This window comes from Triturus cristatus, chromosome 3_1 (genome assembly GCF_964204655.1).
Source record: "Triturus cristatus chromosome 3_1, aTriCri1.1, whole genome shotgun sequence".
NCBI classification, from domain to species: domain Eukaryota; kingdom Metazoa; phylum Chordata; class Amphibia; order Caudata; family Salamandridae; genus Triturus; species Triturus cristatus.
The window spans coordinates 356,925,697-356,952,538 of NC_140583.1; the positions used below are offsets into that span (position 1 = coordinate 356,925,697).

The 26,842-nt window shown below is 44.9% G+C and overlaps 1 protein-coding gene across 2 annotated transcripts in view; it reads right to left on the reverse strand.

Moving 5' to 3' along the window:
- Positions 1 to 26,842, reverse strand: part of CGNL1 (cingulin like 1) — a 413,622-nt gene that overhangs the window by 262,517 nt on the left and 124,263 nt on the right. For both annotated transcript variants that reach the window (XM_085644099.1, XM_085644098.1), the window contains exons 5-8: positions 25,536 to 25,637; positions 25,066 to 25,214; positions 9,180 to 9,321; positions 3 to 215 (exon numbers count right to left, since the gene is read on the reverse strand). In XM_085644099.1, coding sequence (XP_085500225.1) covers positions 3 to 215; positions 9,180 to 9,321; positions 25,066 to 25,214; positions 25,536 to 25,637 — 606 coding nt within the window. The remainder of the gene's footprint in view (positions 1 to 2; positions 216 to 9,179; positions 9,322 to 25,065; positions 25,215 to 25,535; positions 25,638 to 26,842) is intronic.

Genomic DNA, 26,842 nt, shown 5'->3' on the forward strand with positions numbered 1-26,842 from the left:
ACCTGCGCTGCTTCTTCCAAACTATCCTTCAGTTTCTTTGTTTCCTTTTCGTAGTGCTCTTTGAGTTGATCGACTTCCTGGTCGTGGCTCGACACCTCTTCCTTCAGTGCTCCTTTCAAGGCCGTGAGCTCCCGCTCCCTTCTGTGCAACACCTCTTCTTGCTCCTCCTTCGCCTGCAGGATCTCCTGGAGGTCCTGCTTCATCTGCATCAGTTCCTGCAGACACCACACAGTGAACAAAGAGAGGTAAGGGACCCATGTCTCGGTTTACTGGGCTGAACATTGCAGAGCAAGGGAACTGGGAAGGAGTTACGAAAGAGGGAGGGTCACACTTGGCAGATGGACAACATTTTGGGTTCACAGAATATTCTCACATTCATAGCTGGAATCAATAACAGGTCTACAGTAAGAAGAAAAACATACCTATAACTCTAAAAGAAGCCACCAAGCACCGAACACCCAATGAGACGAGATGTGTGCCTCACGAAGGGAAGTTGTAATTCCCTAGATAAAGGTCCAGCCATCCAACATTCATCCATCCGGATTAAACAAAAGGATCACCAGGATAGTTTTGCTGAAATTAAGGGGCTATAGTCTTATCTGTATTATGGGGACCATCTTGATGCATTCCAGTGGAAACCTGCCCTTTGTGTATCAGTGCAGTTATGAACACTGGCCACCATGATACCATGAAGAAAATAAACACTTAATGGTGGCCGAATGTACCTGGTGTGCCGTTGGTTCGGGGACAAAGGATTGTTGAATGTGTAAAAGATGCACGAAATAACTCATGATAGCTTTATTGTCAGCAAGCTCACCTTATCAAAATGTTCATTTTGTACTTTAAAAACTTATAAATGAAAATAAAGAAGCCAATAGCACAAGGACACATATTAAAGATGCACAAGTACTGCTAGAGCGAGCCCAACAAGGCCAAAGGCAATATGTCCTATGAAGACGAGCTTCCTAGAGGCAATGGGACAAAAGTAGTTGATGAACTCTGCTTTCGCGCCTTCCTGGAGCCGGAGGGTCGCTCACAACATATCCCATCCAGGGTCCTCTGCTCACATTCGGTTCTCCACTGCATCAGAGGATCAGATTTCATTTGTTGGGCGAAAATAGAAACTCATGCTAAACCCAAGCATTTGGAATCCCAAATGAATCATTACAAATTCACTCTCCGATACAAGACTGAGATGTGTGAAGTTGAGACTTCTTTATGAAGGTGCGTCCGTGTTAGGACCACAAACACCGGAGCACGAGGTGCAGCGCTCCTGTCCTCTCGGGGCTGCTGAGACACAAGCATGGCAGTGGTAGGACCTCTGTCAAAGGATGCTCGGCTTCCGGGCTCCATGATCGAAGGAGCCCGTGTCTTCTCATTGCACACAGGGGTTTGCGTCACATGCACACTGGAGGAAAGTGACGAAGCTTGGCTCTCTCCCCCGGCTCGGGTAAGGAATGCGAAACAAATCATCAAGTTGGAATGAAGCGCGCATCTTCCACGCGCTCCCACCTCCGATGAGTCACTGTTAGCGGGCTGCAGTCACGGAAGGCGAGCACAGCGCAGCCAGATCACAGAGACTGAAAACACGAATACGTTTATTGTGCAAACAGCTGGTCATTGAAGAGCCTCCGCCTTTTACACAGGAAGCAGCGCAGGCGGAGGAGAATGTGCAGGAAATCCCCGCTGGCTGCAGATTTAAGAGACACAGGGAGGCAGCAGGCTGCAACTGTGGGCACCAACCCGCACCACACTAACAATGAAGGAGACTGCCCGCACTCAAACGGTGTGTGTGTGTATGGAACTTAACTGAGTTAGGCGGATGCAGTTGATATTTTATTCATTAAAAGATACGATTTATCTTATTTTAGTAAAAACGGAAAAAATAAACACTTTCGGAAATTAACTTGGCAACATTCCAAACGTTTGCATCGAAACACAGCAGCTGAGGAGACAGAAAATGCGGAGTCCAAGACGTTGAACTGAAAAACGTCTTCCAACTCCAAGCCCTGCTCACTTCATCGTCGCTCTCCAGATAAACCTAGAGACAGGGAGCAGTCCAAATAGAATCCTCTGCACCAACAACCACATAATTCCAGATTTGTAAAGCGCAATGTACCACCCCTACGGGTATCGAGGCGCTGGGGTCCGTCGGGGAGATTAAGAGAGTTAAAGTCCAGAGAGAGTCACATGATCCGCCGCGGATCGAGCCGTGAGCCCCGCGCTCCGGACTCATCCACTCTGGTCGCTGCGCCACACCTCTCCCTCATGCACGACTCACGCATTAATCTACACACAAATTATTTAAAAATAAATACCTAGCCACTTCATGCTGCTTACCATAAACCACTTCAATGCCTCATGTGTAGTAAGAGCTGTATAAAAGCAAATAAAACACAATACATTCAAAATACCCGTTTAACCCCCAACGGCTTTCATGGCAAGCAGGACAGTCCTTTGGGGCTACGAACAAGATTGTTAATTGCACACTGGCATGATAAACCTATCTTTATCACCCAAATTATTTCTGTCTAGATACATGATTCAAATGCACGCTGTGCGCCATTATTTGAGGCATTCGGTGTTCGGTTGATCTTGGTCAATCAAGAGGATCCGATGGGAGACCGTATCGAACGCGGCGCTCAGGTCAAGCAATACGAGTGCCGCTGTTTGGCCTTTGTCAAGGATGGAACGTAGGTTTTCACTCACTGCTAGAAGGGCTGTTTCGGTACTGTACCCTGCACGGAATCCATTCTGAGATCGGTCTAGGATCTTATTTTTAATTATATGGTCAGAGAGAACTTTATTGGCATGTGCCTCCGCTATTTTAGCCACCCACAGCAAGAGAGAGATCGGTCGGAAATTCTCGGGCTTGGTGGGGTCCAGAAGAGGTTTTTTCAGCAGTGGAAGCACCTTGGCCTGTTTCCAAGCCAAGCCAAGGGAACCAGTGCCTTACTAAATGAGGAGTTAATGGTCGAGAGTAATGGCAAAAGAAGAACCGAAAGGCACTCTCGGAATTGGGCTGGTCTCAAGGGGTCAAGAGGAGACCCTGATTTAACTTTGATGCTAAGAGCAAGGAACTCCTCCTGTGAGATAGGAGGGATGCTCTCCAGGGAGGAATAGGATGTAGGAATTGAAAGGTGTTCTGGCACCCAGGGGCAGTTGGAAAAAGACATAGATATTTGCAACTTTTTGAACGAAATAGGTGGCAAGTTCTTCGCATTGTTTTCCGGAGGTGATAGGAGAGGTGAGTGGATCTTTCCTCTTTTTCAGGTCATTGAGGATCTTAAATATACATTTTGTAGGATTATTGCTAGATGCAATCTGATTAGTAAAGAAGGCAGTACGCGCTAGCTGTATGGCTTTGTGGTAGCTTTTGATAGCGGCCTGATATTGTTTCTTCACTAAGGGACAATAGTCCTTACACCAGGCTCGTTCGCGTTGTTTACAAGCGCTCCGCATAGCGGCGAGGGAATCCGTGTACCAGGGATTGGAGCCAGAGTCACGGCCCTTAGACCATTTTGCCGTAATAAGGGAGTCGAGTGCCGCATATATCCACTCACGGATAGCGTTGTAGGCTTGTTCTGGGTTGAAGTTGTCATGGGTGGGAGGGCCAGAAGGTGGGAGGGCCGGAAGACAGGAGGGCCAGAAAATCCTCCAGCTTAAGTTTGTGCCAACTGTGTTAAACATGGCCCTAGACACAGCTCTGGGTGTGGTCGCCACCTGTGGGAGGAAAATAGTGATAAGATAGTGGTCAGACCAGCAGACTGGGCTAGGGGGTTTGACCTGGAGGGAAGGAATATTAGAAAAGACAGGATCTAATAAGTGTCCAACCAAGTGAGTGGGTTCCCGCACCAGTTGTTTTAGTTGACAAGCTTCAAGGTCAGCGAGCAGAGAGCTGACGTCCGAATCTAGGTGGTGATCAAAGTGAATGTTTAGGTCGCCGATAAGGGTAAAGTTGGCTGTTCTGGTAGCCAAAACATGAACAGCTTCCATGATCCTCCTGCATCGGCTAGAAGAAGCTGGAGTAAAAGATCTTGCCCTTGAATGGTTCCGCTCCTTCCTGTCAGACAGATCTTTTCAAGTTTATGCCCCCCCTTTTGCCTCCTCCATCAAACCCATTGAGCAGGGGGTTCCTCAGGGCTCGGCGTTAAGTCCGGCCCTGTTTAACCTCTACGTGCAACCCTTAGCTGCAGTCGCCCATCACCACGGTCTTTCTATGGTCTCCTACGCGGACGACACCCAGCTTATGGTGGCTCTTTCGGACGACCATGCTCACGATGCCTCTCAATTCCGGATAGGCCTTGAGGCTATCGCGGGCTGGTTGACACAGAATTGTCTCCAGCTCAACGCCAGTAAATCTGAGGTCCTTCTGGTGGGCAGGGACAGGGAGCTCTGTAACTCCCAATGGTGGCCTCCGTCCCTGGGTCTTGCCCCCTCCCCCAAATTGGTGGTAAAGAGCCTCGGGTTTCTGTTCGACTCGACCTTGAGCTTCCAAGAGCACACCAAAAAAAATAGCTGGTACATGCTTTGGTCTCTTACGTGGCTTAAGACCTATTCTCCGGTTATTTGACCCGGCTACACGTCAACTCATAGTCCAGGCCACTATCCTCTCAAGACTAGATTACGCCAATTCTTTGCTGCTAGGCGCCAATAAGGCGGAACTGAACCGTTTTCAGTGTATTCAGAACTCAGCAGCCCGCGCCATCCTCGGTCTTTCGAGATAGTGTTCAGGAGCTGGGGCTGTCCAACGCCTCCACTGGCTGCCTATCTCCAAAAGGGTTGACTACAAATCCCTCTGTCTCACCTTCAAAATTCTAAAGCTCGCCACCCCCGAGATCTTGTCTGGCTTGATCACCCTGTACATCCCTAGCCATATGCTGCGCTCTTCTGAACCGATCCTAGCCTCTGTTGCCAGAGTGAAGAGATCGAGAGCCGGGGGCAAGTCTTTTCGTCTCTTGGCAGCCAAGCTGTGGAACTCCCTTCCTCTGATGATCCGCAGCTTGGAATGTCTGACCTCTTTCCGAAAAGCTATTAAGACCTTTCTCTTTCCTACGGCTTAATCATTTTTCTTCGGGATACTGTTGTTCGCGCCGGGACGCTCCTTCGTTGGGGCAGCTGCGCGCTCTATAAATGATTTTAACATAACATAACATTTTGTTTATTTAAAACGGTATGTTCTAAATTACATTTTCACCTAGCTATAACGTTCCTAGAACCTTTGTGTTCTTTCATTACATGTCTAAGGTTCTTTTTAATGTAAAGTAAGATATTTTTATAATCCCCAAATATAAGGTTAAAAAAATGATTCACATATGTCTGCAACTCACACTAGTTGCACTCTGTCTTTGTTTAAATGAAGTTTTGTTTCCACTTAAAAACTTTATGGTACTTAAAGTGTGCACCACATAACTTTTACCGTAGTAAGAGTTGGCTCCAGTACTACACTATTTCTATTTTGAACATGTAAACATAGTCAATCTATGATGTATGTGTTGAGGGCTCTTTACTACCTACTTTGTTTTTTTAAATGATCTGGGGGTAAATAGAGTAAGTACCTTGGACAATGTAATTTAGCGTGTCATGAGTGATTTAATATGTCAAGTCATAAGCAGTGCATGGAGGTGGCACAAGTTATAATTGGCATACTGAACTATAACTGGTGAATTTCAGCGGTCTTTCATTTTTTAAAGACTATGTTATTCGTGACTGTCACCTAACTATAATGTCACTTTTACTTTTTAAATGAATGTACTTTTTTTTAATGTAGATTACAGGTTTTTTTATACCCAACTATAACGTTACTTTAACCTTTGATTTTTACAGCAAATATATATATATTCACTTAAAAAACCATAGGGTTCACACATGTTATAGTTAGCTGGACATTTCCCTCGTAAAAAACCAATGAAATTCCCCCGTTATAGTTAGTGCAGGCAACTATAACTCACGCGACCGCAATCCTCTGCTGATGACGTCAGATATTACATCACTGTATTTAGACACCTATTTACCGATGTCTTCTTCCATTAATCTTTAGCTATACATATATTACAAATATTTATTTTTCAGAAAGACACATATGTAATCAGTGATGTAATATCTGACGTCATCAGCAGAGGATTGCGGTCGCGTGAGTTATAGTTGCCTGCACTAACTATAACGGGGGAATTTCATTGGTTTTTTACGAGGGAAATGTCCAGCTAACTATAACATGTGTGAAACCTATGGTTTTTTAAGTGAATTTGCAAGGTTTTTTAAATGCTAATTCCTAACTATAACGTGTTTGAAACCTATGGTTTTTTAAGTGAATTTGTACAGTTTTTTAAATGCTAAGTTATGCATTTATTAATATATATTTTTTTTCAGGTTTTTCACCGTGCGCGCACGGTGAAAAACATGTAGCTCTACTTTTGTTGTATACGCCATAGAATGCACATGTAATCTCTGGTATATTGGCTCTACCACATGGATGGCCAAAAAACGTATTCTTGAACATTACAGAGCTATAATTTATTGTGAACAAAAATACCCAGTAGCACGTCACTTTCAGGATAGGTATTTTTCTAATGCATCCAGTCTTTGCTTCTTCATTCTTGAACAGGTGAACAGAGGACCCCGGGGTGGCAATAGGGTTCTCACTTTGAGACAGAGAGTCAAAACATATCATTCATTTTCAAACAAAGACCCCAGGGGGTCTTACCCAGCACAAAGAATTGGCTATACATCTTAAATAGCAATGGCCCCTTTCTCACAACGCCACGGGAGCTATCCACCTGCCTATCAACCTCTGGCAGATCTTCCTCTCTTTACTGACTTACACGGTTGTGGTTATCAGAGATCCCCGTAACTGGATAACTCTTAGGGGTATTGTGTATAGACGTTTCCTTGTATTCTTATACTATATGGATATGATGTTCTGTTCCTCTTCCCCACCCTTTTTACCTCCCTGATAGCAGCAGAACAGTACCATCCAAGTTGATTGCGTAATTTCATTTTCACTATTTCTAAGTTTTTCTGAGGTGGATACATGTATCCACCACATTTTAAAAGATAAAAAAAAAATGATTTTTATATAATGTCTTTTGTTCTGGTCTTACACAGGAGGAAAGGAAGGGGCCCACCCACCTGTAATCATCCGCATGGAATCTTCGACTGTAATATGCTATTCATTACTAGAGTGTGTGGAGGACCATGACTCATGACCTTCGATAACAGCATAAATAGCATATATTACACTTAGTAGATCTACATATGACGTTTAAGCGATAGCATTTTTTCATGTGCATTGGTTTTAAAGAAAGGCAGCTAACCAAACCAGGATGCAGTAAGGTAAAATCCCACTGAGGTTGCCTGGTGACTATTGGGAAAGTTGCTTCCATGTATAAAGTAATTATAACTTGCAATCTGTTGGACAGTAAACAATGCTTTTTCACATTAATTTCTCCCTACTGAGGTATTAACTTAAATATTAGCTTTGCACTTTATAAATATGTGTTTATTAGTTTAGCTGCTCTAAATGGTTATTTACCTTTATTTTCACGGCTTGCATATACATGTATATAGGATATGAAGAGCTTTATATGGTATATATAAGCACTGGTGTATATGGTGAGGGACCAAAACACAAGAGAAGTGACATTTCTATTGGATCTTGAGGTCTCTTCAGTCCATTCATAATGGTATTAAACACCACATTACACTCAGTGTATCTGCATTTTTTGATGTCTAGTGGTTAGAATCAAAAGCATTGACCCCACCAGATCAGTGGGCATTATATTAATGTTATAAGATAAACGATAATAACTAGACATTAAGGGGGTCATTAGGATAGCGGGCGGATCACCACCGCCGGCTCGGCGGTGGCGATCCGCCCAACATCCCAACTAGATTTACCCCCACCATATTTTTATGGCGGGGGTATTGCGGTGGACAGAAAGTCCCTCGGCCGCTTTTCCGCCTGTCAGCAATTGTTCCGATTGCCAGCCGGGTGGAGCTGGGGCATAATATGGATGGCGGTGCTGGGCACCGCCATCCATATTATGATGCTGGGTATCACAGGCCTTTCCATGGCGGCTTTGGCTATGGTACCCCCCCCCTCATTGCCATGCACAAGCTGGCAGGCACTGCACAGTATCAGCCACGTTGTGCATGGCAATGCACAACATGCCTCTTTGGCATTGTGCGGGTGCTGCTTGTAGCAGCACCTGCCGCAATGTCAAAGATGCGTAATGCGACCGCCAGGGTGGCTGTCGCATCCTAATTGGCGGTGTCGGACCGCTGCACCGCTGGCGGTCGGTCCCAGCACCACAATGGTGGCGGGCGGACTACAGTCCGCCCACCATCCGAATAGGCCGCTAAGAGTATGTTCCCGTGGTTCTGTTTTCACATGCGATTCTACTGTAATCTATGCTGCATTAAACTAGTTTTCCTCAAATCGGTTAAGGTGGATTGTGGCAATAAGCAATGTACAAATAACAGGGAATTAATAAATGTGTAACTCTTATCATTTCAAGTTTCGTTATTGGGCTCCATTTATTTTCGCTGATTTAACATTATTAACAATTAGTAAGAATTTAAATTATTTAGAAAAACAATAAATGCATATATGTTTTATTGATTCAGATGGCAGGGATGAGTTGAAAAAAAACAGTACTGAAATAGAGCAAGACGAGCTCCCAGGGCTTTAAAAAAGGCATTGGTTAAGCCTTCAACTTTGGGTGGGTTTATATTTACATTTCGCATATTTACCAAGCTATACAAGGAAGTTCAGTGAACGTGTTTCGTCATATTTTAGAAACTCCATACTCAAGACATGATTTGAGAGTGATCCTTAGCTCTGGTGGGAAGCATCATGCCCGTAGATGGAATGGAACATTTCAGTGTTGTAGGTGAAAAACAGAAGTGAGTGCTGAGATGTTGTGCATGCAGGGATTTATGGAGTAAGTGGAGGTAGGCAGAGCGTCCTGTTTACTGTTAGAGAGTTTGAAATACATAAGGTAAGGACAACCTAAGGAAACCCTGATTTGTGTCTAAGAAAAGAGACATTACACAAATAGCAATATTAATGATTTGGTCCAGGACAAAGGAGACTTAATTGCCCAAGCAGACTCTTGCAGTGTTCCCACATGCACTTGACATGAAACAAAAGCACGTTTTGATGCTGGATTCCAACAAACCTCGATCAGGGCTTCCCGCTCCGCATCACTGGCCCCAGAATGCTTTGCTTCATCCAGTTCATCGTGCATTTCTGACAGCTGGTCCTGCAAGTCTCGGATTTCAGTCTGGTTCTGTTCACGTTCCATCTTCACCTGGAATAATCTACCAAACAAGCTCATATTACCATGTGAGATAAAATGCAATCAGTGCACTGTAAATAGACGTGAAAGAACACTTAAAATGCACAGCAACTGGCAGACATCTGCTTGAAAATATGGAATGAAATGCAAAAAGAAAGGGAAGGAAATCAGATTTGTATCCTTTGCACCTTTTAGTTATTGTGGTAGTTACAGGTTATTGTCTTCATAAACACAACCTGCCTATGAATCTTTTTGGCACTGGACTGGCTGTTGTGGAAAAATATACTAACACTTCCAGTGATAACTGGTCTCATTACATGAGAGCTTGTACAGAAATATGAAAACTGAGAAACACAGAATTAGCCAACAGATACCACCAGTATCTCCTATCCCCTAGTTTTACTCTAATATTTAAAACGATTGCTCCGTCTAGGTCTACTTCAGTCTGGTATTCTTTTTTTAATTGATTTCCGGTCTATTCATGCCATTTCTGCTGGGGGATGTGGGGGAGATGTTCGATACAAGCACTGCCCTTTTTTGTGACGCATACAATTATTCTTGAACTTTAACCTTTAGTCGAACATCATGATTTTCAGATCTAGCAACATTCTTTCACTGAAAAAGGTCCTCTCTTTCACCATGTACTCACTTTTTATAAAACTCATTGTCTATCATTCCATCCATCACAGTTTCCCCCTGGTGTACATATGCATGTTCGGGAGCATTTCTTCACAGAACTAGGGACTCAAACTAGGTTTACAAATCTTTCAATAAGTCTCATAAAATTTAGACATTTCCAAATAAATTCCATGTAGAAGTACGATTCCTGAAACATTTATTACCTAATCCCATTGTAACTCGTTTTGATTTTGTTGCATCTTACAATGCACTAATTTAAGATGTGGTAATGGTTATCTTTTTTTTTTTTATAACACAATTTTATTAGAGTTCTTAGTCATATAACAGATTACAGAATGTATCTTTGCTTTTTGGTTACTTTTAAGCCTTCAAATCCTTTGCATAAGTAGTCTTGCGTCTTCATAACAATACATTGCTGATTAAAGTCGCATGGTATATTAACTAACATTTAACAAAACCATTCGTAATCGCAGTCATTTGTTTAGAACAATCTATCCGATGCAGCGGTATATCAGCAGGTTTCTGCCCGAAACACCTACCCTTGTCATCCCACCCGCAATTCTACCCTCCCTACTAACTATTAACTATAAACTTGGCCGCTTTACCCAAATCTTCTCAGCCGGGGCAGGGTCCCTGGGAGACCGATCATACTGAGGTTGAGCCAATGGGCTCGGGGGGTGGTGGGGGGGTGGATAGGGGAAGGGAACAGAATGGTATCGAAGAAGTTAACCAAGTAAGGAAGGGGGGGAGGGGGGGGCGGGGGGGGTTAGGGGGGAGTCCCTTCTTGTCCAAACCTCCGTCCAGGCAGGAACCTGGTATTTTTATCTAGTCTATCGGAGGAGGTAGGGCCACTACTGCGTCATCGTCTGCTTCTGCTTTAAACTACTCTATTACCTGAGCCCATTCAAGGGAAATCTGTCTTTTCCGCAATCCTCTATATTCCTCGCACTGGAGTGCTTCCTCTTCCGCTACTGCCCATCTAATGACCTCATCCTTCCATTTGCCCTCCTGTGGTGCCGTGCGAGATTTCCAGCGCTGTTTTATTAATCGTTTGATGAGCATCATAGCCAAACCTGTGAATCGGCGTAGTAGTTTCGCCTTCTTCGGGAGTGGAAGGAGACCCAACAAGCACACCTCCATGGTGTCCCAAGGGGAGCACTCCGTGAGTTTAGATAAACCTTGAGTAATTTCTGAGCAGAACCTCCCAAGAGTAGAGTATGACTATACAATGCGAGTGAAATCAGCAGGTTGGTGGGAGCATCTGGGGCATGGTGCAGAGGCCATGGGATACATTGAGTGAATAGCCTGCGGTGCAAGACAGGCCCTGTGTAATATTAGTAACTATCGTTTTCAGTCGAAAGTTACGGGACACCCATCGGGGATGTTCTAGGGCAGTGTTCCATTCCCTATCTTCTAATTCTCTCGTCAGTGCCACTTCCCACTTCTGCTGGAGAGGCAATAGTGGTATATTTAGGTGTTCTTGCAGTCTGCAGTACAGCCACCAAACAAGGTGGCACCTGTGTCCCATCATGTGAAGAGACCGCAGTAATTGAAATGTAGGGGGTTCTTACTGGGCCACTAACCAGTACTTACGGATATATTGTGCGACCGATGCATGTGTGAGAAACCAAGCATCCAGCACCGCATTGGTGCGGACAAATTCGCCAGGGGACATCAAGGTACCATCTAAGAAGAAATCCCCAACTGTAGTCGTTCCCAACTGTAGTTGTTCCCGCCTGCATCCAGCCTGCACCCGAACAGTAGATAAAACACCACGGCGGGTGGGAAAACCACAAAGGGGGATGTTGGGAGCATATGGATTCAGCACTTTCACATATTTCTGAGTTTGCTTTCAATAGTGTAAAGCAATAAACAGAAAGGGAGGGTCACTCATCTTGTCGGCCCCGGGACACAGCATTGAACTGTAACTGACCAAATTGCAAGTGGGTTCCCTAGTATGTGTCAGAGAAGGAGAAGGAGTAGGCCACTGACTTCATGTCATTAAGATGTAAACCAGAGATGGCACCGAAGTGCGAAAACCCTGTAGCTAGGAGCTGCATATCCAAGGTCTTTAAAATATAATAGCATATCATCCGGGTAAAGTGAAACTGAGTGTTTTGCCGTCTGTATCGGGATGCCATATGGGTCCATCATCCAACGTAGCCGCTGGGCCAGTGGCTCCAGCGCCAACACAAACAGGGGTGACAAGGGGCAACCTTGGTGAGTCCCCCGAGAAATAGGATATGCAGGCGATATGATCGCTCCCGTCTTGGCACCGGCCGTGGCGTTAGTATAAAGCAATTGAAACCATTTACAATATTTAGGGGGTATGCCAAACTTTGTTAATACTGCAAGCTTGTATCACCAGCTCAACGTATCGAACGCTTGCCGTTTATCTAGGGACAAGCAACCTGCCTACGGCAGTGTCACTATCACTGCATGCATCAGGGAGTGCAGCCTACGAATATTAAGAGAAGTGTTACGCTTAGGAATAAAACCACATTGGTCCGTGTGTATTAATTTGGGTACAAGGGGAAGTAATCTAGATGCTAAAATTTTACTTGGGATTTTATATTGTGTTGAGTATCGACAAAGGTCGGTACGACGCCAAGTCAGTGTCGGCGTTATCCGGTTTCAATAGAGATGTAACTATTGCCTCTTTAGTAGTGGGGGCAGTGTACCTTCCTCAGGTTAAGTGACATACAATTGTAACAGCTTCCTGGCCAGCGCTTTCACATAGGTGGAATAAAATTCGACAGGCAGGCCATCCGAGCCTGGGGTCTTATTGCGTACCAGCGCTTTTATTGCAACACGGATCTCTGCTATGGTAATCTGGGCTGCCAACAACGCTGCAGATGCGTTCGTTACAGTGGGAAGGTCTATGTCCGCAAAGAATTGCACAGTCGCTTCCGTCATGTCTAATGGAGGGGCCGTATAAAGATTTGTATAATGTTCTTGGACAGCCTTATTTATTTCGCTCTGGGAAGTTATCAGCATGTGGTGTGCATGATATATTGCTAAAGTGGGAGTCAATAGGGGAGTAATCATTCGCGCTCGCAGCGTGCCAGCCCTATCCGCTTTGGCGTGGGTACGCAGCATGTAAGCATGGAGATCCACTGTCCGCAGCCGCTCCAATAGCTCAGCGTACCTAATCCTAGCGTCCTGTAATTGCTCCGCTCCAGTTATATCTTCATGAGCTGCCACTTTCAGAGCTTGCAGTTTATCTTCCAACTCCGCTAAGTCCCTCGTCACCTCTCTTCTGACCCCCACCAAGCTTACCATGGCGGTCCCCCGTATGGTTATTTTAAAGGCCTCCCACTCAACCGATCTAGTAGAGTCCGTGCCTTCATTGTCGGCAAAATACGTAGTAATGTTGTCAGCTAATTTTGCGTGAAATACCGGATCTTCTAAAGCCAAAGGCTGCTGCCGCCATGTTGGTTTAGGCGTAGAGACCCGTCCCCAGTGCAATGTCAGTTCTATAGGGTTATGGTCCGAGATGGTTTTACCTAGGTAAGTACTCTGATGGTTGACAGGGAATAAATCTGTGGTACAAAGAAAATGATCCAATCGAGTATGTAAATTATGTGGGTGGGAGTAGATGGAATATACCTGCATATTCGTGTGTTGGGACCTCCATTCATCAAAAAGATTTCAACCCCGTGCCCATCTAGTCAGAGCAGCAGCTTGAGTCACAGCATTGGTGTTCGTCAAGGGGAGGAGTGGGGGGGGATGAGAGCGGTGTCAGTATACGTCAAACACAGCGTTAAAGTCCCCGCCCAGTAACCATGGGTATTGCACCCAGTCCGAGAGTGCCTGAGTTAAGCATGATAAGAAGGCGTCCTGATCTACATTTGGAGCATAGATGGAGGCCAATACTACCTGCTTACCATCTAGGGTCCCAAGAATCAAAACATACCTGCCTTGGTCATCTATACTAGACTCACTATGACCAAATAGGATTCCCGCCCGTATCCATATTGCAGCCCCTCTAGAAAAGGCAGAGTACGCTGTTGCATAAAATTGGCCCCTCCACCTTCACTGCAATTTACTTGTTTCTGATTGTAAGAGGTGCGTCTCTTGGAGATCTTCTATTTGAGCCTTGCGTCGATGTAGCTGGGCCACTATTCTATGTCTCTTTTGGACCGACCCCATCCCCCGAACAATCCAGGATATGACAGTATACAATTTCTCAACCAACAACGCTAGTTGCTAATCCCAAAGACCCTCCCGGCCCACCCCCACCCCACCAACCCCAGAGACCCTTATCAGAATGTGCGGCAACAAATAAAACAATACGAACAAACCCCAATACTGGGTCCAACGATGGAACCTCGACCGACCAAACTGGGCTAAACAGGGTTAACATCATACACTTCGAACTCTTGCTTTCGCTTGTGGGGGTAAGCTACGTGCGCAATACGCAAGTGTCTTAATATATAGGACGAGTACATGCCCAAGTCGGGCCGGGCCAGCATGAGATCCCCCCTTTCATGTGTATACAATAGTAACATCTAAACATTTTACAATAGAGACTGGTTAGGAATGCACTAAGGTATGACATGCAGTAACTGCTGAAGTCAGTGTATATGTTTCCAGTACTTAGCAACAGTGTTCTTCCAAAGACCCTCCGGGCTCAGCCCAACGGGTCATGACTGTGTTGAGTAGATGCGGACGGGAATAATGCCATGCTACCCCCGGAATCAGAGTCCGAGTTTGACTCATCAGAAGGGCTAGTGCTGATCGCCGGCCTTGGAACTCTGAGCATCTCAGTAGTCTGGAGGGCCTCCCGCCTTCCCTCCATCACTTGTTGATGGGGCGAGGGAGAAAATCCTGTACTCTGTGTGACCAGGCCCTTCTGGCACCGTCAGGGGGCCCGTTGAGATTTCGGTTGTGCTGAGTCCAATTGCCGTTCCGACAGTACATCAGGGAAGTGCAAGTGCATTCCATTCCCACACACTGTCAGGAGTATCAAAGAACAATGACCATTGATTACGGTTAATCTTGAGCTTGGCCGGGAAAAGCAATGCAAATGTCAAGCCCGCCGCTCGGACTCTTGTTTTGACTTCCATAAACGAGAAGCGCTTCCGATGAACAGCCAATGTGTAGGCCGGGAATATAGATATCCTTGCAATCTCCACCTGTAGCGGGGCCTGCTCCCTCGCCGCTTGCAGTACATGATCCCGGTCTCAATAGTTCAATATTCTTGCCAATTTTGGACGTGGATTCGATCCGGGTATAGGGCAACGCGTGGGCACTCGGTGGGCTCGCTCTACAGTAAAGTTTGGAGATCGACGCGTGGGGGCCACTACAGTTTTCAACCACTCCTCGATGTAAATAGTGGGGTTGGGGCCCCCCGCTCCTTCAGGTAGACCTACAATTCTGAGGTTTTGTAGCACCGGCCCCTCTGCGTCGTCAGCACGGACTTGCAAGGCTTAAATTTGTTCACGCATCTACTTTAATTGGCCATCATGTTCAGTGATGTGAGGCCACATTGTGTCCAGCAGTTGCTCAGTGTTTTTGACTTTATCGGAAAGCTTTCGGTGGTCATCCTTAAGTAGATTCAATTCCACTGAAATCGTACCCAGCTGACTTTCAATTTCAGAGCGTGAATCCCGAATTTCTTACAGGATCATGTCTAAGTGGTACCCCGCTGGCGCGGATGTGAGCGCTGTCTCCGTCTGTGGAGATCTACCAGATGAGGACTCTGAGGGCGATGAGTGAGAGCCCCCTCTGCCCGACCTCGAGGTGGTCCGTGTCTTCCCTCTGCCCATGTTGATTACAGCTCAGGAGGATTAAATATCCAGCAGTAAGGGGCTGGCCCCACACAATTACGGCTCTAGCGGGCAACTTTGTCAATAACGTCCCACTACGAGATTAGTACCTCACCTCCTGCAGATCCAGGCTATCTTGTAGCCCCGAGAGGCACTCCAGTCGCCCATCCAGGGTCGTGACAAGGAGCATCTACTCCGAGGGCTGGAAATAGTGTGGGTCCTTCACTTCAGGGGGTAGATGAGGAAGGGGGAGAGCAAGGATCATCAGACCCCCACACCAAGCAGCGGTAGGCCCCACCGAACTTTCGAGCAATGTGCGGCCCCCAGGCCCGAAACCAGGGTCTTGCGTGCTCCTGCACCGGATCTCAGCTTGCCACAAGCAGCCTGCTCGCCGGAAAGTTCGGGGCTTCGATAGGCCGCACACTTCCGGTGGGCCCACGGTCCCATTAAATGACCACTGCAGTCCCGATCAGTCCAAAACCAGGGCATTGCGTGGTCTTGCGCCCAGGCCCCAGCACACTGCCAGCAGCCCACTGCCAGCAGCCCACTGCCAGCAGCCCACTCCCAGGAAAGCTCGGGGCTTCAACGTGCCTCACCCCCCCGAAGGGCCCACAGATCCACCAACCTTTTCACTGCAGCCTCCATCCAGGCGGCGGATCCAGGCACCACAGCCCGATGCCTCCTCCAGTCAGGCCACCGATACTGCGCCAGCCGTCACAGCTCGATGGGGGGCCTATGCCAGACAATCCACTCAAAGGTGAATCGGGGTCACGCTATCACAGGGGGTACCCGCAGGACTCCGGTCCCCAGGGCTCCCCACGGTGTCAGTGCCTTGCTAGGTTAATGTTAATGATATTTATACAGTGCAGCTGTTACCCGAAGGTGTCCTGGCGCTAGGTCCTACGGGGGAGAGGGGGCTCTCCGGACATCGTCCGCCAAGGTGGGAAGACAACTCAGCCAGGCGTCCCCCGCGTGTACAGTCACCACTGTGCTACCAGCTCCAACGCAGTCCGTAGGCTCCAGCCCCTGGGGGGGGTAGGGGGGGGGAGAGAGGAGGGCGGGCGGTGGAGGCACTGCACCTTGTCCCGCGATGAACGGTCCCGGGTCGATCAACCGCAGAACCCTCCGGTCACAGGCTTCGGCTGCGCTCCGCCTGGTCCAAAGCCCAGACCTTGCCCAAAAGAACTCCCCGCGCTCGCGATGACGCCAGCCAGCCTGCCCTCAGGAGTGTCCGCTGCGTCAGGGTGTATCTCGCTTTCTTCAAGCCTGCTGACTCACCATGTCTCGCAGCCGGCCGTATCTGGGCCAGGGCTTGCCACCGCACTCCAGCACGTTACCGGCAGGTAGGTACCCTATTCCGCCAAGCCTAGAGGATCTGCCACTCCCTCCACCACGTCGGGGGTACAAGATAATTGACAGTTTTGGCAGCCCGGAGCTCGTCGCTTATGTGACCTCCATCTTAGGCTGTTAGCCACGCCCCTCGTGGTAATGGTTATCTTTAGAGATTTTTTTCGTTTCTACAGCCCAAACCTTACACGAAGATGCATCAGATTGATTTACTGTTTAGAACATGGCAGTTACAGTGAGTGAATAACAAAATAATGGAATTGAGAGGTTTACATCCAAGATCCTACCACAGATATTTACAATTATAGGAATGACTGAATGAAAGAAAGTTGAATATCTATACATCGGAATGTCATAAAATGGTATAAGATAGCAATATCTGAAGGATGAACATCATACAATTGCTGCCAACTGCCTAAAGAATAATGTTTGCACATTTCTTCTCAATTTTGAGAAAGAAGGCAGTGTGCGCTTCTATATTGGGTGGCGGGAGGGGATGGGGGAGAGAGGTTACCTCAAAAGAATCTTTTCAAATTTGGAAAGTTAGCCTTTGGATGTCATGGCTTCAATAAGCATTCTAAATCCTCGAAAAAGAACTGAACAAGAGAAATAATCTTTATAAGTTTTGAAAGTAAATCTTAGAACGTCATGGCTTGAATAGGCATTCTAAATTTAAAAGAGCTTTTTAGTTACAGATAGTAGAACAGAGACATATTATTTTAGAACTTCACAGGCTAAGTACATTATTTAAACCAAACTGCATAGTGCGAAGGCTGACAATAGAGGTTTCTCCAAACAAAGGAGATGACTATATCCTCTTACCCAAGACCATAAGTTGTATGTTTATGTTGTCTTACATGGCCTTCACATACCAAATCAATTTCATATCCATGCATGATCAGTTTTCATTTCGTTAACTTTATTCGACAGTAAGTCATAAAAGTATCACAAATATACATAAGACATATTACAAGCCAATAAAAACAAATTTATAAATAGATAAAATTGTAAAAAGCAATTAAACTACATGTAATTAATGTCGAATAATTTTTAAAAATAGGGATGGAAGAAGGATCACCATAGCTCAATTAATTATACCTGGGGCAAGCCTCCATATCCTAGTACTATTCGGATTTCATATACCTAGCGGTCTTCCTTAGCTCGAATTAGCCATGCCCATTTCAGGAATTTTGCCATGGCTAATGCAATTGGGAGACTAGGGTCAGTGCATAATATTCTTAATGCCTCCTCATGTTTCCGTAAACCAATGAGGCGGCATATTGGTTTAACCCATTTATTTCTTGGGGCTGCATATAATGGGCAAAAAAAACAAGAAGTGGCTCATCGTCTCTTTCTTATCCTTACATTTAGGGCATTTATCACCATCAGTCCCCGCCCATCTAGACGTAAATGCCCTAATGGGAAGGGTTCCTATCCTAAATTGAAAATAAAGCTTACGATCTATTGGTTTCTCTATTACATCCCAATAGGGTTCCAATAATGGGTACGATTTAAATTCGAGGAAACGCTCTGTGAGATGAGCAGAAGCATTTACAGAACACTTTTCAGTGAAAATCATCTCCCAATATATCTTCTTAATTTCGGTCTTGGAGGGGAAAACAGTGTTTATTGGGTCATCCCACAGATCCCTCAACCCCATTCTCCCTAGAAGAGATCTAATTGATTTCAACCACTTAATTTTATGAAAGCAATCCTTCTCTATTACTTCCTTGAGACCCCTTGCATAGTGATACAGTTCCTCCGTGGTCCATAGCCTACGCCAATATAATACTGGTCGCAGCATGGCAAGTTCATACACAGACTTCTTACAGAGATCACAAAACAGGGGGACTAAAGGGGTACTTTGGGGGACATAAGTAACTTTCCTAAAAAACTCATTTTCTAAAGTGGTCAGCTGCTTAACATTAGAAAACCCCCACAGCTCAGCACCATATAGAACGGAACCCAAAACTTTCATCCCATAGATCTCTAAGACTGATCTAATCGGTTTAGTGAAAGAAGACTTAAATCTTTTAAGTAATGCGCCTGCTTGTTGTTTAAACCTTAATATACTTGTATCTAACTGCGTATTCCAGCACATATCACTCTGAAGGTTGACCCCTAAATAATTAAAGGCTTCAACCCGCTCTAGCAGACAATTGCCCATATATATACTTCCCTTGAACCGTTTTATTTGCTTTTGGCATCTAGGTTTAGTAAGGCCCATAAATTTAGTTTTTGCACTATTTATTTCTAGCCCTCGCAAGTCACAAAAATCCATAAAACGCTGGAGTGCCTTCTGTAGGCCACTTGGGGTTTTAGAGATTATTAGAGTGTCGTCCGCGAACATAAGGACTGGGACGCACTCTCCTGCCAACAGTTGGAACCAGGGAGAGGTATTTGCCACTCCGTTTATAAAAAGAGTGAGAACAGGGTAGGCGCCATAACGCAACCCTGTCTCACTCCCCTCCCTACCGGAAAAGCATCTGTAACTTCACCCTGCCTGCCCCATCTAACTCTTGCATAAGTATCCTCATGAAGGCGTGCAATCAAAGTTAACAATTCCAATGGCATACCTAATTCCTCCAATACTTGCCAAAGCTTCCCTCGCGGGACAAGATCGAACGCTGCCCTTAAATCTACAAATACTGCATATAATGCACCTTTGCCCAAAACCACAACACGCCAATATAAAACAATAAATCTAAAAACCTGATCTATCGTGCTAGTCCTTGGTCGGAACCCAGCTTGAAACGGGCTAAGGATATCCCCCTCTTCCATCCAGTCCTGGATCTTTCCCAGGACCAGTCGCCCCATTATTTTTTGTAATGAATCGATCAGGCTAATAGGCCTATAGTTACTCGCTAGAGACTAATCACCTTTTTTTTATAAATGGGCGTAATTTCTTCTCCTTTCCATGTGTGAGGGACAGCCATCCCCTGGGCAATAGCATTAGATAAATAGCCAATATATAATCTCCATCTCTCTTTATCACCAAGAAATAAATCCACAGGTTTACAATCCATCTCTGGTGCTCGCCCAGCAATTACAGTATTCAGTGCCCTATCCACATCCCCTAAGCTAAAAACGATGCCTTCATAAAATTTAGAACCGAGAGCCGTCTCACTAAAGTTCCCTTCAGTATTAGCATACTGAGGCTTGAAAAATTCAACCCAGGAGTTTTGGGGTATGTTATTTTGAGGACTAACCGCACACCCACCTACTTCCCATTTATAGATATCCCAAAAAAGTGCCTCGTTCTTTGATAGACATGCGTCTTTAAGATTCAGCCACACTTGGTCATCCCAATCTCTTTTTGCCCCACAAATTATTTTCCTATAGTTGCAACGGGCTGCTCTAATTATCTCCAAATTCCTTGTTTTTAATGCTAAGCTCAAGCCAGCCCGAGCTTCCCTACAGGATTTGTTGTACCACCTCTCTGTTTTTTTACTCGCCATCATCTTAGCAGTACCAGATTTACAAAAATGGGCTTTGAGATTAATAAACAGACCATTATGATCATCCTCAAATGGGCAGAGCTTCATCCCAGGACATGCACCATCTCCCAACTTATCCAATACCTTATCAAGCTGAACTTTAATAGCACATAGTATATCAGCTTGTTTGCTCACTTTGCACCACTTAAGATGACGCTCACCATTTGATAAAATAGTCTGAGGGGCGAGTAGGTCTTCACTTCAGTTAACTATTCCCTCCTGGCCTAGCCTAAATGATGCTACAAGAGGGTTATGATCGCTCTCAACACGAGTCTTAACTTCCATTTCCACCAGGGTATGCCAGAGCTTCAAATGGACGAGTATATAGTCGATATTACTTGACCTTATCCCATTGTCATAAGTTTTTACTCGCTTCCTATCAGACAATGTCCGACCATTTGCAACCCTTAATTGGTTACCTAAACAAAGCCCATTTAGATACAACGCAGCCTCAGTCCATTTAGCTGATGGCCTTGCCTTCAGTTCAGGGACACCCCATCTAATATCCTCCTCTTCCAACATATTTACATTTCCCAAACCAAGCGGTTCGAAAGTTGTATTAAAATCACCCGCGATTAATGGCAAAACCCCATCTGGCAGAGATTCAATCATTAATTCTGAAGCCGTAAATACCTCCGGTTTTTTCCCACCGGGAACTCCGAGCATACACATTAATAATAACGATTTTTAGGTCTCCCAACATATTAAGACTAACAGCGATAATATCGCAGTGCCCAGGTGAAAATAATTGGATACTACAACTTAAATGCAATTTGACCCAAATTGTCAATCCTCCCTTTGGGCGTCCCCTTTGTCCTCTCACTGCAGGGACATAAAAGTTCAGATAACCTGGGTTAAAGACTGGTTCAACAGACCAGGTCTCTTGAAAGAGACAGATATCAAAATTATTAATAAATTCTAGCCAACATGGTGAAGCAGCCTTAGTCCCAATACCAGCTAGATTCCACGTTACCATTGAAGTCAGGCTAGCTGTAGTCTGTGTACCCTCTTTCATTACAATCCTATCCACAGTAGGACTCGGGTACAACATCATGTGCGCAGCTATAGTTTGTGGTTCCTTAATTGGTGCATTCCGGCATAAAGTAGAACTAGGGTGTGTCATCAGATATTCATCTGTGGTTTGAGGTTCCTCAATTAGTACATCCCTAGTTATGATGGTGCTAAAGTAAAACTTCTTATACTTAGCCGGGATCAATGAATTATCTGCCCTATGTGAGCAAGGGTGGGGGGAGCAATTAGCACCTGGTCGTAGGGTTATACTAATACTAACATTTACCCTAGAACTTGACCCTCCCACAGCTGTTCCTATACCATCAATCATTTGTCCTTCACCTTCCATTAGGTTTATCTCAAGCGGTCTTTTTATACTACTAAAACTTGTGGGCTCACCCCCTGCCTCCATTTGCTGTCAGTCGCACTCCTCCAAACCAGACAAAACTGAAAACCTATTATATAGACTTAAATTCCGTGTAATCGGGTAGCTAGATCGATCATTCCATAGGGACATTTCTCTACATAGATCTTGCACAGGAGCATAAAAATAGGTTAAAGAAAGTGATTGGATCCGTGATCTGGGGTCTATTTGTGGCCAATTACAAATATGTTCAACACATCTCCTATCTCTGAAATTAACAATCACACAGTCCCCCCCAACTGTCTTTACACTTCTGCCTAACCAATTTACTCTTCTTACAGACAGAATCTTGGCCCTGTTAAACACGGGCAACGGCTTATTCGCATTAAGCCTAAATGTGCACTTATTTTTTAGCTCTGCATGTGTCTCCCTCTTACCCGGCCCTAATGATGGTACCCCTGCCAATATAACCACATAGGGGGCAGATTCAGGAGGGAGTTCCACAGTAGGTAGGTTTGGTATCACATGCTCTAAGGGTTTAGTTGGTATAAAGCCCACATTAGATGCCAATTTACTTGTCCCCACACTTTTATCCTTGGCTCCCTGCTCATGTTGTCTAGCCTCAGCAACATTAGCCAGTGGGAAAGTAGTACAAGTAGTCTCAGACATATTTACAACAGAGGTACTACTACTATTTGGCGATCCATTTCGGGTGTTACCCACAGCATTTTGGCATTGGGGTATTAATATCGTCTGTTTGCTGGTTGGGTCGCTATTCCGATTACCCATCGTCTTCTGAACTGATGCTAGCGAAAGTTCAAGACATGTCAATCTAGACTCAATATGGTTCAGTCTTCTGTAAATTGGATAAATCATCTTTTAAGCATATCTTCCAAATTTTTCCAAAACGGGGTACCCGGCTCCTCTGGAGAATCTCTCTCAACACCTAACTTGGGGGCTATTTATTTACTTGCTAGACAAGGTGGACCGGAGCAATCTTTGTTTATAACACTCTCTTTGGTTACTCGATCTTTCCCCAACTTCCTTTTTCTGCCCTTGGGTTTTGATTGTATTAGAATTTCATCGCCCGAACATCTGCTTTCCATAGACATACCCTTAGTTTGGTTCATCATACCCCTTTTAGCTATGAGCGCTGATCTAGTTTTAATAATAGGAGAAGTCAAAGATTTCTGGGAGGTGTTTTTATTATTCTTCCCCGAAAAAACAATAAGCTGTTGGTCCGCAACCACGACAAGGTCTTTTGTAGAAACAACTGGGCTACTAGTAACTTCATCCAGAGCGCATAATGTGTCATCTGGATCTGCGTCGATAGGAACTGGAGATTTAATCCCTGCAAGGCTTCCCATAGATGACCGTTTGTCAAAAACAGTATCTAGGGATAGCCTTTTTTCAGTCAATTCAATATCTTTAGCCAAAGCTGTCGACACCCGTATAAGGAAGTTGTCCAAAGTGCCCATCATTGACCCGCCTGCACTAGCACGGGTCACACTATTATCTCTTAAAGATGTTGTAGTAACAGTAGCCATAATGGACACTTTATATCCTCTTCTGTAACAGATACAGATGTTAGGAGATTTTCCGGGTAATTTAAGTATGCACACTAGAGTAGGTCAGGGTAACGGTAACCCTCACCTTGCATTGGGCGTTAGAGAGGTGGTCCGTCCCGTCCTTAACCGGTCTTAAACGGGCCCGCCCTTGGCCCGGGCTTCGCCCGGCGCACGTCCGCGCTGTGGAGGCGATGATGTGCTATGAAGGCGCCGACAGGCAAGTGGAATCAGGTGAGGCACACCAAGCCCCCTGGGACACGTAGTTCAATTCCCGCTGCTCTGCACTCCAAACAACTGCGAAGCGGCTCCCGCGTCAGCTGGAGTGGCGAGGTGCTATGAAGGCGCAGATAGGCAAGTGGAATCAGGTGAGGCACACCAAGCCCCCTGGGACACGTAGTTCAATTCCCGCTGCTCTGCACTCCAAACAACTGCGAAGCGGCTCCCCAGTTTTCAGTAATTATCTTTCCAACCACTTGGACCAAATCAGTGCCTCTCCAACTCCTTCCAAAGCACTCGGGCAAAAATAAATTACTGGTAGGTCTACCAAGGTGTCAGGTCTGTGGTTGATCTGGTAAGGAAATCTCATTCTCTGGCTAGGAGCCATATGCAAGGACATAAAAGGATATAGTCAGTGAGTGCAGAAGAAAGAGTGATTAAACATTGGCAGAGGGAGTAAACTCCGTCCTGAATAGATCCAAAGGAAACAAAGATCCATCCTTTGGGATCCACAGCAGATTCTGAGATTGTTTTGTACTCTGAAAACTGATTGTATATGCAGATGCTCAGAGACCAGGCACAGGAAGTGCACCAAGTGTGCAGTGACTGATAAAAAACAAGTCACACAGAAAGACTAAATTTGACTGGACCGAAAGCCCAGAAGCTAAAAGAACATCTCAGAAAAGCTCAACGTTAGGAGGAATTTGGATGAAAAAATGCAACTCTTATGCATCCCAGAATAGAAGCATCAGTTATCTTAAACAAGAATTCTGCACTAAGAACATCCTTTACAAACTGCCCATGCTCTTAGTGTCTCTACTGAAGCCTTTAATTAAGCCTGTATTACCAAATTGGGATTGCAAGTAGAGACATTTTACCACTATCAATATTCTTAAGGGCGAAACTACTGCACGTATTTCAGGGAACATATCAACCTGGATGATCAAAGACATCCATAAAGTTAATGGATGACAGAACAGATAGCTGGTTTATGGATGGTTAATGATAAAGGTAGGTGGGATATATGCCTAGAAAAGGGCTCAGAATTACAGGTTTAAAGGAAGAAATCTGTGGAGTAACACTGACTTCCGCATGTAATTCCCCATTCCATGAGGGTATAAAGGAAACTGGCTTATGATTACAAGATAATACAGGAAGCTGTAAAATTGCCCCAAAATAAGTAAGAGTCCTGTGGCATCACAGGATTCTAAAGATGAAATGAACTTTCTCAAAAATGTACAAGGCATAGGGTTAACAGAAATATTAAGAGATTTTCATTAACTTTCACGCTGTTTTGATATGAAGCAGAAATTACTCGAACACTAGTACGAAATATAAAGCATATTTACTCACTCCTCAAGGTTTTTCCTCAGCTCTTTTTCACTTTGACTGAGTCGGTCTCTTATTACATGATTTTCTTTCATGCAGTCTTCAAGTTGCTGCTGAATATCCTTCATATTTGACCTCGTCCGCTCTTTTTCGTCTTTGGAATTATGATGACCCTGCAGGAAATTACGTATAGTTATAGGAAAATATTTTAAATAAAAGATAATACATGTGAACTAATGCCTTCAATTCGAATTTCAAATTTGAAAGGTGCTTTTGCCCAGACATGGCGGCAAAGCAGCCCAGCTGTGCTGATCACCACCAGAGTTTGATAACCCACACATCAGGATATTTTACAATAAAGTATTGTATTTATACACAGATATACAATGCCACTATTCCTCCACTAAGTGCATCTTGGTGTCTAAATAATGAGTACAAAAACTATAGCGCTTTCAAAGTTAGACCAAAATGTGAGGCCAACTGATAAGGATTACCTGTATTTCCTGGTCTAGTTTTTTCTGCAATTCTGAAACCTTTTTCTCCAGCTCACGTTTCTCTTCAACTAATACTTTAACCTCTGCTGAAGGCTCTGAAACCTATAAATGAAAAAGACAGGAGTAGTGTTGATTAGAATGACACATGCTTGGATATAAAGTGGCCAAAAGAATGCCCCAAACAAAAAATTGAGGATCGAAGGCCTCGAAGGCCTCTTTGCACGACATACTGGAAAAGAAGGCAGAGGCATGGCTACTATCTTCAAAGATAGCATTAGCCTTGTCCCTCATATATCTTATTGTGCCACTGTTCATTCACAAACTCGCTCGCCAAGGCCATCTTTTTGGCTTACCACCTTCCAGGCTCTAGAGCGGAATGCCTCAAAACATTACATGACTAGCATGCATAGTTACCATGCTGGCGTCCAATGTGATTATTATAGGTCTCATAGTTGCCGACCCAACTAATGGCAACAACACTAGTTTGGTTGTCAATCTTGCTTCTTCCAACCTTATTCAGTAGGTTGATAGCCGACCAACTGACATTTCCAGCCTCACAACGATGCCGGTCACTGGGAAGTCCACAACCCATTCTCTTTTCTTTTTAACCTGGGCTCAGTGGCTGGTCACATTAAAATCTGCATAATGGTCCAAAGTAAGATGCATAATGCGGCATTATCTAGATACTCTGGCCGCTCTCCTGGACAATTCCAATGGCCTTACATTTCTCAAATCTGAAGAGAATGCCTCTGAATTGCTCCGTTTCTACGACAACAGCTTTACCTCTCAGGAGGATCACTTTGTTACTCCGTCCAGGCATCCAACTCACTCCTCTGTTGAAAGTCACATGCTATACTCCAGAATCTGTACCTCCTCATTAGGAAAGCAGAGTGTAAATGGAGGCAAGACTATTCCAAACCATCTTGAAGGCTCTTCAGAGCATAACAGACAATACAAATTATATCTGCACACTGCTACAGCTACTTTTATTTCAGTAAAGATGAATTTCTCTGCATCTAACTTATGTGACTTCTTATCTATTGTCAAGATGTTTATATCCCCAGATTGCTGCTTCTCTGAGATTACTCCACCCCAAAATCTCTCTGCCAATCTACTAAGATGGCTCGATTGACTGTGCTAGTGACTCCACCGCAAATTCTCTGCAACATTCTGCTGTCCTCCTTCAATGACAAGGTCTAATGCATTTGCAAAGACATAATTTGCAACTGTCTTCTGGGTCAACCAAATCCCTACTGTGTGATGAGGTTCTGGCCTCAGGCATTCTGTGCTCCCAACCTTTCTGCTCT